Source organism: Neodiprion fabricii, chromosome 5 (assembly GCF_021155785.1).
Source record: "Neodiprion fabricii isolate iyNeoFabr1 chromosome 5, iyNeoFabr1.1, whole genome shotgun sequence".
In the NCBI taxonomy this organism is placed as follows: domain Eukaryota; kingdom Metazoa; phylum Arthropoda; class Insecta; order Hymenoptera; family Diprionidae; genus Neodiprion; species Neodiprion fabricii.
Genome location: NC_060243.1, coordinates 32,820,644 through 32,835,755, shown reverse-complemented (window position 1 = coordinate 32,835,755; position 15,112 = coordinate 32,820,644). Strand labels below are relative to the sequence as shown.

Here is a 15,112-nt window from a genome sequence, read left to right as displayed (position 1 = left end):
TAAAAAGTATTCAATTTAAGAACAAAAAAAAAAAAAATGAGGTTATGACAAGTGATTTGCACACAACTTTCGTGTGAATTGGAAGAACTTGCAAAGCTTGAGACAATTAAACAGTTTTCAAATGAGTTTAGCAACCAAATTAATAAGCATTACTCAACTCTTTTGATGTTTGAAAATACGATTAAAACAAAATTTTAGCGAATACAGAATCCGCCCTTACGTGACAATGCCACCTCGTAATGTAAGACAATCGTCTAGACGAGAATTTATTTTTTTCCCCTGCTACTCTAAAACTAACATTCGTCGATATAACGAAAAGAAATGGTTGAACAGCATCTAGCCGTCATTTTTTTTTATTCTTTTTTTTTTTTTTGTTCCAATCTCGCATAAAAGCTGAAATTTGCTACATTAGAGGTGATTATTAAATCTTCTTCGAAACTCCGGAGACCTGCACCACTAATATAAATGGGGATGAAGTTGCAATCGTGGATTAATCTCGACGTCTGACGAGGAGTTACCATAAGCTCCTGCAGGGTGACGGGTAAGGGATGGAGGGATAAACCAGACGATGTTGTCACTGGGGGATAATTTTTTGGAAAAAGTATAAAGCAATCTACAGAGGGAGAGAGAAGGAAGGACGAAAACGGGGCTTGGGATCGAGGAACGGCAGAGGGGGATGAAAGAAAATATAATTAACGATTAAGGTACGATTTTAGACCCAAGAGGAGTGTCGGAGGAGGAGGAGGAGGGAGGAGAAAACGGGGGACGTCGAGGACGACGGTGGACGATGAGGATCCGAGGTCTCATGAACATTTAAGTGACGCTTCTTAATGGAAGGTGGTTCTGGTGGTGGTGGTGGTGGTGGTGGTGGTGGTGGTGGTGGTGGTGGTGGACTGGCTGGTTAGCAGGGTTTTGAGAGAAAAGTTGAGGACTCATAGCAGAGTTCGAGAAGCTTCTACACATGCCTCTCTTCTTACGGATCGACGGGTGTAGTGCTACTCGGTACCAACCCAGTTATATTATCCCCATTGTGCCTAACCTGAGTGTACTACCCTTATACTTTATCGCCAACAACTCCGTGCAGCATGGCTTACATTTTTAAGCAGGGTAGGTAGGTAGGTACTGCATGTTTGAGAAGTAGTGGACTATTCACAATATTGTACACCCAAAACAAAATTCGTAAGACGGTCATACTCGTCCTGCTCCTTCATACAAAGAAGTAAGGGAAATTGTCATCCCTAACGGGTTTTTTCACTACGCCGCTGGCCATCTATCGCGATATCGTTCTCGGCCATTTTTCACCCCGCTTCGGGGTGTCCAAAAATTGTACGAAAATTCAGGAAATCAGTTTAACATTTCTACTTGATAATCCAATAGTTTGCGTAACAACGTTTTTAGTTGTTTCGATAATCGGTGCAGGGTTCGTTAATCAACCCCTTTCAAATTTATACCAGTTTTGCCAGGAAATTTCAATCGTGGATGGTCCGAGACTTTTGACACTTTGCATTAATGATGGCTGGTGGAGTTTTCAACAGTGAAGAGAAAAAAAAAAAAAACACTTCCACACCGATATTTGGTACCAAATTTTAGGTTTTTCCTTCTTTCGATACCTCGCGTTACGTCGACTAACTTCAACCTGGTAGTTTTTAAAACTTGTACCGTTACTTCGAGGGTATTTTTTTACTTCGGCCGAAATACGAAATTCGTAATAATAGAAGACTAAAACCGTCAACAGGTGCAAAAATTTGTCATATTACGTAGAAAGAATTTTCTATAGCTCGGTAACTTGTACAGTTCAACGAAACGACCCTGACCCAATCTTTTTATTCTGATAAAACAAAAATTGAACAATTCGACGTGATACAATTTGTGAATACGAGATACAATCAGTGCAACTGTTTGTTCCCGCGATAGAGAGACGGCAAGAGAGGAAAAAAAAAATGTTGAAAAAAGAAAATGAACGAAAGAAAGAAAGAAATAAAGAGAGGAAGCAAAAAGGGAGGAAATCTGCGAAACAAAGTTTCCCAAAGAGAGATATAAAGTTTTAGCGACTTCCGAGGATGGATACCTTCTATTGGCATACGGGAGTTGTTGATCAGCTTTGTATATCTTGTATATGCCGGCCCGAAAGTTGGCATATAAATATCAATAAACGCCCGTTCAACCTTGCTATCAGTACCACTGATCCTGCAGGGCGAAGAAAAAGCTCCGTATCGAATATGAACATGAAAGTCTGTCCGATAGCGGGGTCATAACTTCGTGGACGAGAAGCCGCTGCGGTGACCCGGAGAAATTTTCCGGTATGGTGAAATTTTCTTTCAGACCGTATCGAGGATGTATGGGACGAATGGTCGGGTCAGAAATGTGGCGAATCAGAAATATAACGAAAGTAAAGTTAAACATGACAACCGAAGCCGTTCTTTTGTTGTCAACCCATTCACTTTTTTTTTTTTTTGATTTTTTTTTTTTAAGATTTTATCAAGATATCACTGCGCATGAAATAAATGTCAAGTATATGAGATAGGGGTGTAAAATTTTCTGACAATTCGATTACCGCTATTCATTTTTTGTAGAATTATTCTCACATAGCGAGCAAAAACGCTAGTTTTGAAGAAAAAAAAAAAAAAACTGAATTTCGGAAACATGTCCAAAACATCTCATAATCGACGAAAAATTATTTCTTTACTGTTATAAAGGCATTTTGAGGCAATATTTTAATTTCAAAGTGAACGGATTAACAACAACAAATGAATCACCTTATTTCACTGTTTTTAAGGTTCCGTACTCAAAAGAAAAATCGGAACCCTTCCAGAATAACTTCGTTGTCCGTCTGTCAAGAACCATTTTTTCAGGAACAGGTAGAGGTATCATGTCGAACTTAATATTAAATACTAAGATCTTTGGTCCCTTGAAAGTGTAAAAAATTCAAGCTTCTAAGTCAACGCAATCAAAAGATAAGACCATTTATGTCACATATTTTTACACTCGCAAGCTAACTCATCAAATCCTATAGGGTACTTCCCGTTGACCTAGAACCATGAAATTTGGCGAGGAGCAAAGTCTCACAGCACAAGTAAAGGGAAAAGTCCAGAAATAGATAATTTGTAGTTATACCACATAGAAAAAAAATTCTGCTCGCACTTATCCGGTTTTTTTGTATTTTTTTACACACTAAAATGCGTAGAGCTCGTCTGATTCTATTGTAAAGTAGATTGTTCTATTTGTACGTGAATCGACCAGAAATTCTTTTTCGAATTCGTTGGTTCGCAAAAAAAAAAATAAATATACGATATGTACAATCGTAATAATTAACAAACGTTGAGCTTGTGAAGCACGTTGTTAATAATCACAATTCGACTCAAGGAATTCAGTTACGAGTAAAATCCCTTTTTGCTCATTAAACTCAGTCGAGCAATTTGGTTTTTCTGATAAATAAAAAAAAATAAAAAATACCAAAATAACGATATTTCTATGATTCAGTTACAACAACGAGGTGTTTAAATAGTAGAATTTCAGTTTTTTAACATTTTCTCTTCCATCGCGGTAACTTTTGTGACTGAATGTAACCAAATTGGCCTCAGTGACACTGTTCAAAACTCTGTTTCACCACTTTTTCAATCGGACTGTACACCTCGTACATCCTTAAAGCCGCAGTCGGCTCTCGACGCGCGCCGAGAATACAGAGAAAGTGTTTAATCTAGATTAGGAGACAGTAGAATCGTCGATAAGGTATTTCGAGCCTTCGAGATTCCCCGCGAGGAAACTTAGCCTCGAAGTATAGCTGCTGCCGGTGGTTTGTAGGCGGGCCAGATTAGTAGACCGGGTCAAGTTTTACCCTAGAATGGTGAATTCGGTAAAGGTGACTTGATTAAGGAGGTTTAACGTCCCCTGGAATTACTTCTGATCGCGTAATTCGGTCGACTTGAAACGCAACTCCAACTGATACCGTTATCGTGTATAAAAAGGAGGCCTTACTTAATTTTGGAAAACTTTGTAATCTGATTCGTAGAATTCTTGAATATCGAAAGTCGAAGTATTCTAGATAAGTCAAAAGGTGGAAATGTACGAATACAAATAGCCAGAATGAATCATCGTTGTACAAATTTCAGAAATATTGAGTAGCATCATCAGCGTTCGGGTGAAAATTCGTACAAAGCCAAAACGTGGAATCGTCAGAACAAACGGAAAAAGTGTAGAACGCCCAAATGTAGAATCGTTGAAAAAAAAATAAATAAAAATTCAGAATTATAAAAAATGTAGAAATTCCGGTAAAGATGTGGAAAAATCGAAATCTAAAATCGTCAGAACGAATATGGAAGTATAGGAAATCACATTAATTCAGGGTAAAATGTAGAATTCCAAAGTATGAAATCGGTAGAATAAACGTAGGGCCGCATAAAAAAGTATGGAAACTCTACCGATTTTGTATTTTACGTCCGTGATTTTTATCCTTCTACATTTCGAGATTCTACAAATTCGATCTCCGCATGATCTTTAGAATACGCGATATTGTGAATTTGTTCGATCGTATGGCCATCCTCCATTTTGATTTTAGAATAAATGTGGAAACATACAAAAATATTAATATTCAAACGATTCCCCGCATCGGTTTCGTAGATTTTTACCCTTCATCTACATTTTAAAATTGTACAAAAAAAGATTTTCATACGATCTTTGAACATACTGTAATGCAATTTTTCTACCACGTGGTTCTTGTGATTTTTACCCTTCTACATTTCAGGATTCTACAAATTCGGTCTTCGCATAATCTTTCGAATACGCGATATTGTGAATTCCTTCTATCGTGTGACCATCTTTCATTTTCAAATTTAGAATAAATTTAGAAACATTTTCACACGATCTTTGAACACATTGTGATACAATTTTCCTACCATGTGGTTATTCAATTGATTTTTCGCCAAAATATATACACAATGCGACACTTGCGATAGAAAAATAAAAAAAAAAGAAAAAAAATGGACAGACTTTTACGAGTATCTCTCATACAAAGAACTGTGCAGAACCAGCAACAGCCGGGGGATCCCCTAAAGACTGCTGCGTGTACCATTTTGTCCTCGGATAGCCGCATTTTTTTCCCCTCCCCCTATATTTCTTGTCTGTGTTTCTCGTTTTCTTTTTTTTCATCATTTTTTTTTTTTTTTTTCTTCATTAACTTTTTTCACAGCCCCGCGTTATTCAGCCACCTTTATCGCGTTCCCCATTATTCAGCATTGGCCGCATTGATCTCTCTCGCGGCTTGAATGAATCTAATTAAATTAATTACTGCATCGTCATCCATTAATTACCCCAGAGGGCAAACACATCGGTAGTCGCTACCCGGGCCTATAATCATTGACGCGAGGTAACAGCGATAGAAATGCACTCTAATGCCGTTAAACAACAGCACCGAGCAACGTAACCGAATTCAAAAATTTGACTCGGTTCGCATACGCGTCGAATTTTCCGTCTACGCTGAACTCGACGATTTTCTGGATTGAAATAATTCTATACATCTGCATCGCGCGTTCAATTATATGTATACAGGTATACACAGCTATAAACCTCGTTCGTTTTCGCGCTTTCGATTTCAATCGTACACCCCTTCTATACGGAGTGAATTCCCACCGACTGCACGGTCTGTCTTCTGCTAAGAATTTAACGCGCGTGCGCTACGATCCGAGTGCGATTGTTTTCCAGGGTGACCAACCGTCTCTGACGAAAACATTTTTTTCAGTTTCGAATTAAACACAAATACCACCAACAATTGTCAAAATATTTCAGGTTCACGTACATCGTGGCCAACTGTCGTCTGAATTTACGACGGTTGGTAAACCTGGCTCACAGTTGCTCTCGGATTGCAGCGCATGCGCGTTAAATTTTAGCTCATGACTAACCATGCAGTTGTTACGAACTCACTCCTTATACGTATGTTATACCCACAGACACATGGGGAATTCCATGCGAACTCGACCAACGTCTGACAATTACCATGTCTCATTATGTTGGAAATTTTTTCTGCAATCGTCCAAACTCTGAAACAGTACCCTCAATTTTTTAAGATTTTTTATCAACTGTTAATTATTTATAAATATTGAAAGTGATTTTGAAAAGGACCTTTTTTAAAAATCTCAAAAAATTGTCAGGAACAGTATTTTCTATTGGCCGATTTTTTTTAGTTTCTTTCATTCAGCAGTTGAAACTTTGTTTAAACGGTTTGAAAATTCCCAGAAAATTCTCAAATTTTTAATTTTCACTTGGAACATTTCTGGAATAGTTCCATTATCGAGCGTTTTTTTTTCAATTTTTTTAGCACATTCCAGGTTTTTTTTTTGTGTCACTTTCGTAATGAAACCAGTCTAGAAATGTTTTAAGTAAAATACAAAGGTTTTGCAAATTTTTTGGAAATTTTTCGACAGTTCAAAAAATGTTTCAGTCGAACAAAAAAATTAGAAGTACTAAAAAATATGGATAAAAAATTCGCCCGTCACGGACTCAGTCTTGAGATGTTTGGGAAGAAAAATACAATTTATGAGAATATTCGAGTATTTCAAGAATCTTCCTTTTCAAAATCACTCTCAATATTTATAAGTAATTGACAAGTTGAATGAAAAATCTGAAAAAAATTCAGGGTAGCATTTGCAGAAAATTTTTTCAACAAAATCGGAAACGATGATGATCAGACGTTGGTTGGGTCGCATAGAATTACCCATATGCAGCTTGTAGGTAGTATAGGCATATCCTGTACACTTGCACGATTTTAACCAGTTGGCACTTAAACAACTTATCAATCTGGCTGAGAGCCCACGGCGTGTATAATATCGCTCAGCTGTAATGGATACCCACGATTAAACTCGCAACATACGTTCCCGTGTATCAGGATTAGTTGAGAGAGAAGAAGAGAAACAAAAAAAAAAAAAAATTAAATAAAATAAAAAGTAGCAACAATTAATTTCTGGCACGTATGTAAAAAGGCTAAGTAAATACGAGTATCAAGTACTTTGTCTCATTAATTGAAATCTCTTCGCTGCAGTATCGAAAACTCACCTTCAAGGTTAATATATTCTCCATTGAAAACAATTTTTGGCCGATGCGAAAGTCGAGCGGAAGTCAAATTAAAACCTTTGATTGATGGGAAACATTTTTTCGTTCTTAACTGAACAGACACGATGGAGAAGAAAAAAAAAAAAAAAAAAAAAAAAACGTAGCATACTCGTGGGTCGAAAAATTTGGAAATTAAAAAAATTAGACTCGATTCTTTTTACTGAATCCACCGAACTTATTGAATAATATTTGTCGTTTTACGATGAGAAAAAAAAATGAGTCAAAAATCTCAAAAAAAAAAATATACACATGTATTATATATAATCGCACCGCATCGAAATTACTTATAAAATTTCGCAAATCCAGGTATCCCTGCAGGACATATCTAAAATTACGTCGGTAGTGAAAAACCAATTGTCCTGCCTCACGCGATTTCATGGATATTCGCGGATTGCCCGATGTCGGGATAAATCATCGGGAGGTCTTAATTAATTCTCTCCGTACATCCACATTTTTCGTTCCTTATTCCCCCTTCGGGGGAAAGGAAACGAAATTGTAAAGGAGAGCGATGCAAAATAACATGGAAGGGAAAAAAAGATAATAATAATAATAATAATAATAATAATAATAATAACAACAACAACAACAATAATAATAAGAAAATTGAAGTAAAAGTGAAAAAAGCGAGGCGATATACACGGAGGTACATATAATACGCAAATGTTTATACAAACCTATATTCACTCCCTCACATACGCATGGAGGCATATATCCTCTCCTCCCTATGGGGAATAAATTTACGTAATCCAGCTCGAAGCCGGGGGTTGGAACGGGAAAACGGGAATCGGTCGATCGAGCCCGACTACTTTGAACTTCGGGTGATATCGCGCTTCCGGTTTAGTTTTGCCGCGAAAATGTTGGACTCCTTTTTCTTATCGGCTTGAATCTAGCAACGTCACCGTGAATAAATCGATTAATGTTGTGGAAAAAAAACCGTTATTTTGCAATATCGGAACTTTTTGAAATTCGTTAAACCGTAACTAAATCATATTTTGCATATTATTGAAGATGTAAATTTGAAAAACTGGTAAATTAAAAATTAAATTTTGCATATTATCCTGGCTCCTTCAAAATCGTTTTCAAAAATAAGAAACTAGTGATCATTTTTTTCTCAAAACTTCGTTAAACTGGGAAAAGGAGTCTACTCATTTACCGTTGACAACCGTTTGATTTCAATATTTGCGAAACAAATGTTCCGTTATTATTATTAAATTTTAGTCCAGTCCAAACATAATTCGCCAATTGTTAACAAATTTCTATCGATCGACTGAAAAATTTATCTCGTCGTGTCTAAATATACGTTTGTCGACGGTAAAATAAACTCTTTTCTCGGTCTACGATCGCGTTACCAACTTCAACTTGTCGTCAGTTTTTTCCTCGCCTCTTCCGCGACGGCGTAATTTTATTTTCTTACCAATTTTCGACGACTGTTTTATCTGTATCACCGTAAAACTGCCCCCCCCCCCCCCCCCTTTTGTCCGACTCTGGCGGGGTATAAACGGCGAATTTTACGACGGGTAAAAACAAGCCTCGATATCATTCCGCCCTTGCGGACATTATACCGCTGTATTATACCGTATGAATATAGTGTGTAGGTAGGATAGGTGGCGGTACTCTAGAAATGTGCCTGTTACACCGGTTGCAGCAATAGCTAACCTAGGTAGACATAAACCAAGTCACGTAATTTTTAGTGCCAATTTTTTTACGATCCTGCGTTCAGGATATCCCGGTTCCTCGACGATGTAAAGGATCGCGTGAAAGGCACGGATAGTAATGGGAGATTTCACGCTATTTTTGATGCCTAATCAGCTTGAAAGGTCCTTTAAGGGGACTTGGAGCGTTGAAAATGTCGAAAATGCACTTTTTTCCGTGAATTGATTAGAAGCAAATGGATTCCGGTACACTGAGAGAAATTTTTAGTTCCGTTTACCGATCGGTCCTTGAATATCATCATTTTTTATCACAATCGAAAAATATTGTTCTAGGTAGAAAATGAAAATTAGTTTTCTAGCTGTTACCGGAAAGTCTGGTATCCGTTACTATTCTTTCTCGTTACGATCGCTGTTGCTAGATTTTCTTGTAACCGTTGCGAAAGTTTAATGCTTGTGCAACGTCAAAGCCTTGTTTAACTAAAAAAGTAGAGTAAACCGAAAAAACTGATTTTGCGTCGTAATTACCAAAAAAGAAACGACGATAACGCAAAATGGTTACGCGTACCTCGTTTTTCGTAATTCCAACAATATTCAAACGGGTTTTTTAACGGTACCTGTTTTACAGAATTTTTCTAGTTACTGTAATAAATGAAATTTTTCTCAGTGTAAAAAAAAAATTCCTTTCGCACGATGTTTATTAATGGTTTGAAAAGTATAGAACAAATTTCGTCGATCCCATAAAATTCATAATATTGTCGGTATGTGGGATCAAAGGTTGAATAATTTTTCGTTTTTTTTTTTTCATACCTATGCTTCGTTTTGCAACGATATTTTGAGTTCTGTGGAACCGATTTCGGTCAGGTCTTACTAGAATGCTCCTAGAACTTTTAGTTTTCGGGCCATACTCGGAGGAAAAAGCAAAATTGAATCAAATTTGAACGTTTTTGTAAAAACATCGATTTTTCATTGGGATTCGACGCTTTTTTGCTTAATATTTAAGAAATCAAAGTTTTCCCAGCAACTTCAGATCATAGCCGGAAAATCACCGTGCGTAATAAAGATGCTGTCCAAACTCCAAGTCGATCGGAAGTTTCGTTTCCAAAAAATCGTGCAAAATTGCTGAAACAAAATGAAATAGCGGAAAAATGCTCTCAAAATTTTGAATGCCGTTTCGTTTCGATTCCTAGTATTTATAACGATCAAAAGTTCCCTGTGCTGTAGCACGAAGTTTCCAGTGCCTAATTCGGTCTAATAATTCAATTGTTCAATAATTGAAACTCCAAAATATCCAGAAAGTATTCCACTTTCGGAAAAAAAAACAGGATTTTCCAACGCTTTGCTCCCCTTAAGAAAACATTCGATAATTGTATACGGATTCGGTTTTGACCGCATATTTTTATTGATAATCTAACAATTTCGAAGCGCAAGTGGAAGATGGTCCTGAACCTTATTCAGAATCAATTTTATCACGCTTGTCGCATAACTTTTAAGGGTAGTTATTAACCCAAGAACAAAAATTTTCAAAACGGTCTGATTTTTACCGAGTAATATTAGTTAGTACGACCAATCGTGTTTGATATAGAAAACCTAAATTTCCTTACGAACTTTGGACTGTTTCGGATCGGGCAATTTTTTTTTTTTTACTTTCTCCTGAAACACGGGGTAGAAAAAAAATGGAAAAAAGTTACATGGTGTGAGGCTACCTCTGACAGAAAAAAGAAAAGAGTATAAAAACTATTTCCCTACTTTGAAACGGTCTAATAAAGCCGCGCAATAATGAATTTGTCCTGTTTATTTCCATCCCCTTATCTGCCAACGCTAAAAGCCTGAGGATATTCTCTTTTTCCGCATCGGAGGAAGTAAGAGAGGAAGAAAAATCCTACCGTTTGTTGTCGCTTGTGCGGGAATATTATGCAGGTAGCATAAACGTGAACGAAATAACCGCGATGTTGTTTTCTGGAAAAGCAAAATGTGCAGCTGAGGGAAAGAGATGGTCAATGTTTATTTTTGCCGCATCTTGACTCGCGTTGCATCGCATCGCCTCTGGGGCCAAACTCCCTGCACATCCGGTCTGACAACAAGGAACTTCCTCCTCTTCCGACTTGCGGTTGGACTCATTTTTGCATCCAAAGAGACCGGCGAAATGTCTAAGTGTGTATTTATACTCGCCTATCGGACGGCTTACAACGGTCTTAAAGACTCTCGAGACTCCACCGGAGTCTCGAGATAAGAAACGCGCCTCCATCATCCGAGCCAAGCTCCTCAAGACTCGGACAAAAAACATCACGCGATAACCGCGAGAGCGTTTTCGGTATGCGAAGAGGAAAAACGAACTGCGGACAAGAAAGTGGAGGAAAAATTGAAGCGTATAACCGATGGACGATCGTCTCTATACCGGGCTCAAAAAACTATTAATCTCCATATCTTGAGTAAAAAAAAAAAAAAATAAGGTTCGGAAATTGAAGCTACGATTACGTACTTTTTATTATATACTAAATGTCTAGCCGATTTTTTTCTAAAAAATCTTCAATCGTACCTTCGCAGAGAAATGAACTGACGGTAAATCAAATACGAATTCTCTCCGAGAGCTTGCAGATTGATCAGAAATCGATACTGTTTATTTACTTTATTACAAGGTAAAAGTCGCGAATTGAGTTATCATCGAATGATTGTGCTGCCAAGCTACGAGGATCTCTTTGAATATTCATATATAGAAAACATTGGAATTAGGTGAACGAAAGTTTGGATATCGATAATAATTTGGTTCGAATCGGTTCGAAATGGTTGCAAGTTTAGTTACAGATTATTTCGATTTCATTCTACTGAACAGCTCGTTTTTTTGAGAAGAATATTTTCTACAAATTGATGAAACAATTTTTTTTCATTGTTATTGGCATGAATATTTCATCTTAGATAGTTGCACGGACGTTTATCGTAATCAATGAACACCAATATTAAATTGACTATTAAAAAAGCAGAAGAAAATGGAGTGAATCCATTTCTGGGGAATATTTTTCGGTACAAAATGAGCCATCATAAAGTGAAATGGAATGATTCTACTCACTGCTTAACCCTAATTGGTCACTTGGGGTAAATATTACTCCACATATTTTTTTTCTTCTGGTACCTCAACGTTCCCCATGCTTTACAATATTTAAACAATCAATTTTGGTTAGGAAAACTGATCGTTAAACAATAACTAGATATTATTTTATAGATTTTTAGACGTCATTGTTGCACTTTTTTAAAGCTGGGGAGAATTTCACCCTGTATAAACGTTATGCGATTCTACTGAAGTATAACCAATTGGGGTTAACCATTGTAAAGCGTTTGAAAGTAAAGCATCAAAATATAATAAGCTACTATGTTCAGAATTTCACTATTTTCAATGTTTTGTGTTTTTCAAGATATCTTGGGAGTAGAATAACGGGATGAGAGGTAAAAATACAATTGATGAAAAGTATCGATGTTCGGTAAAACAACATCCTTGAACATTACTTCGTCAGGACAAACAACAACGAATGGCAGAAAAGCAGGAAAGTTCAAGTTGCGCAAGTGAGGAGGTTGAAGTTAGTAGTAACGTTACCCTAACGATGCAAGTTTAGAAAAAATCGTTACTTCGATTCCTAGGATTGTCTGAAATTCATTTGGTAAGTAGTAACGAAGAAAACATGTTCATATTTGAAAGAACTCAACTCCTCTAAAGTAGTTGTTAAATTCTACAACAACAAATTTCTCCATCATGTTTCGTTGTGCCAACGTTACTACAGCGAGTGACTAATCTCCATGTCGAAAATTCATACAATCCGCAAAGCGAACCGCAGACAAACCCTGATATTTAGTGGGTCGGTTTACGTTGGTGCTGGTGGTGGTGGTGGTGGTGGGATATGGCACACGTGCGAATGATAGAACGTGACTTACATTGGATTGGTGGAGTTCCAGTATATGTCCGGAAGCCGGGAACAGGTTGCTTCCCGAGGGAAGGCCTCCATCACTGCTAGGAGTAGCAGGAACAGAATGAACCAGGGCATAATATCGAGCTGAATCTTGAGGCCGTCTATTTAACACCAGGAAAAAAGACACTAGTATCACTGCAGCGGCCACCTGAAAAAAAGCAAAATACCACGTGTCTCGTTAGTTGCGAAATCGGGGTGCACGGCTTCCGGAATAGATTTTTCGGGTTCAAAAATGCGGTTACAAAATCAGGATAAAAGACAGAAGGAAATCGATTCCCCCCCCCCCCCCCCCCCCCCCCCCCACTTTTGGGTTTCTCTAGGCGCACGAAGTAGGCGCACAAACCGGAAGCTGGATGTCGGTAATTTATTATTCAGGAGGATCGAGGGGATGGAGTGTGGAGCGCATGAAATTCCGATGTAATTTTCCTCGGAAAAACAACAGTTTGACGAGGGGTTTAAAGAATTTCCGTTTCCTTAGTTCGCTGTCCCTCTTTTCCCACTTCCTCCAGAAGCTACAACCGACCCTCTTTTTCATCCCCAACCCATTTCTCTCAATCTCTCCTTCTCTATTTTTTCTCTCCGAGTCTCGATAAGGGCGTTAAAAAGATCGCGAGTAGATCCTGCGCGGTGTGTTTTCATACGTGTATAACGGTTTAAGGCAGGCAGGCAGGCGACTCCTGCACACGTGTCTCTTCTCTGCGTAATATCTGACGGGCGTGGCAATTTCCGGCTGCAATTTGTGTTGGTAAATCGTTTTGCTCTGCCAAGTGGTGGATTGCTTTTAGGATATAGCGGATCCCGGCTATTGTAAGACTTACTGCACCACGGTAGCCAGAGAGAGAGAGAGAGAGGGAGAGAGAGAGAGAGAGAGAGAAGAGAAGAGTGTTTCAACCCAGAGATGCGTACAGAATCCTGGAGGACCAGAAAAATACCGGCGCACTTCTTACCCCCTCGGTCTTTCTCTTTTAATTTCTCCCTCTTTCTCTCGTCGTGCATCGCAGCGGATCGGAATATAATTTTAAAACGCTTATTTATCTATTTCTTATGCAACGAGTCTGGGTACTCTGGCATTACCAACCCCCTTGTTGCACAACCACCGACATTATTCTTCCTGATGTACGCCTAGGCACAACGTTTTACTAGCGTGGAAGATGGACCTGCGAGAAGGCAGAGCTGAAGATGTTGTATAGATTTGTTTTTTTTTTTCTTTTTTTACCGTAGAAGAAGAATAATTCATCGTCAATTAGGAACGAATCCTTATAGGTACTCGATCTTTCCTCTTCTCTTCGCGATCTTGATCCTCTTTACAAGCATTGAATCATTCAATCCTTATAATGTAAATGTAACTTTGCAATTGAATAATTAGTTTTTTTGCAACACCCGCATGGAAAGTCCATTTTTATGCACCATTTACAAGCACCGAAAGTAGTCTTTTATACACGTGTGCGGGAAAAACTTTCGCGCATTGCTAGCGGTGTGAGAAAAAGACGGCAACGCTTTTATCCACAGTTGCGCATTTTGCAAACAGCTGCACTAGCGCCACCGACGGAATAGTTTGTCACTCTTTGCCGTGCTCGGCATCGTCACTGAACAGACATCGTGCCGTGGTTTCGTGTAAATATAATCGCGTATGTCGGACTTTCCATTACAGGTGTAGCAAAAAATAGAGTTCGATACACGCGCGAAAGTTGGCAATGCCTATCTCGCGTGAATGCGCCACACTCGCCCTTCAACTCGTCTCCGGGCTCGTGCTGCGCCTTCACGCTTGTGCGGGCATTGCCACCTTCGCGCACTAGTATAGAAAAACACTATTACTGCATGTTACAGAGAATGGGGCCGTCTGAAACCATTGAACAATAACACGAGGTAGAAGCTATAGTAACGATACATTATTAGGAAAAACGTATAAAAACGATACTGTTTTGAAACCTAAGAAAGACTTTGAAGGACTCCAGACACGCATCGTTGCAACAACGTCACCAACATCAAACCTTGAACAAAAATGGAAGCCTGCAACATGTTGTCACGATGCGTTTCGAAGGATCGGATCAAATCCAGGTCAATAATTTCGAACCTTTGACTGAAATGGTGGAGGAGAAAAAATCGTTAAACAGAGAACGTTTGACAAGGACGTAAAAAATTCTATTTTCGAGAAAAGAATTGACCCACCCATATATTGTTCAGGTCAGAGAACGAAAGGCAGAGTGAATCTGTTTGAGCGAAATCCCATTAAACACAGGGAAAACCGGGACGGGGAAATCCAGCAAGCAATCTTGTCAGTACCACGTCTCATGAAACCCTCCCATGGTGTGTGTAGACATGACGGTATACACACGTCACTGTTCTTTGCACAAGGGGATGGATGAAGGTATATTACAGATACACCTTGTTTACATGATGTAC

The 15,112-nt window shown here is 38.4% G+C and overlaps 1 protein-coding gene across 1 annotated transcript in view; it reads right to left on the bottom strand.

The window, feature by feature from the left end:
- LOC124182469 (ephrin-A5) overlaps positions 1 to 15,112 on the bottom strand; it is a 444,902-nt gene that overhangs the window by 425,373 nt on the left and 4,417 nt on the right. The window contains exon 4 of the mRNA XM_046569793.1: positions 12,675 to 12,857. Within this exon, the coding sequence (XP_046425749.1) occupies positions 12,675 to 12,784 (110 nt within the window). The 5' untranslated portion in view covers positions 12,785 to 12,857. The remainder of the gene's footprint in view (positions 1 to 12,674; positions 12,858 to 15,112) is intronic.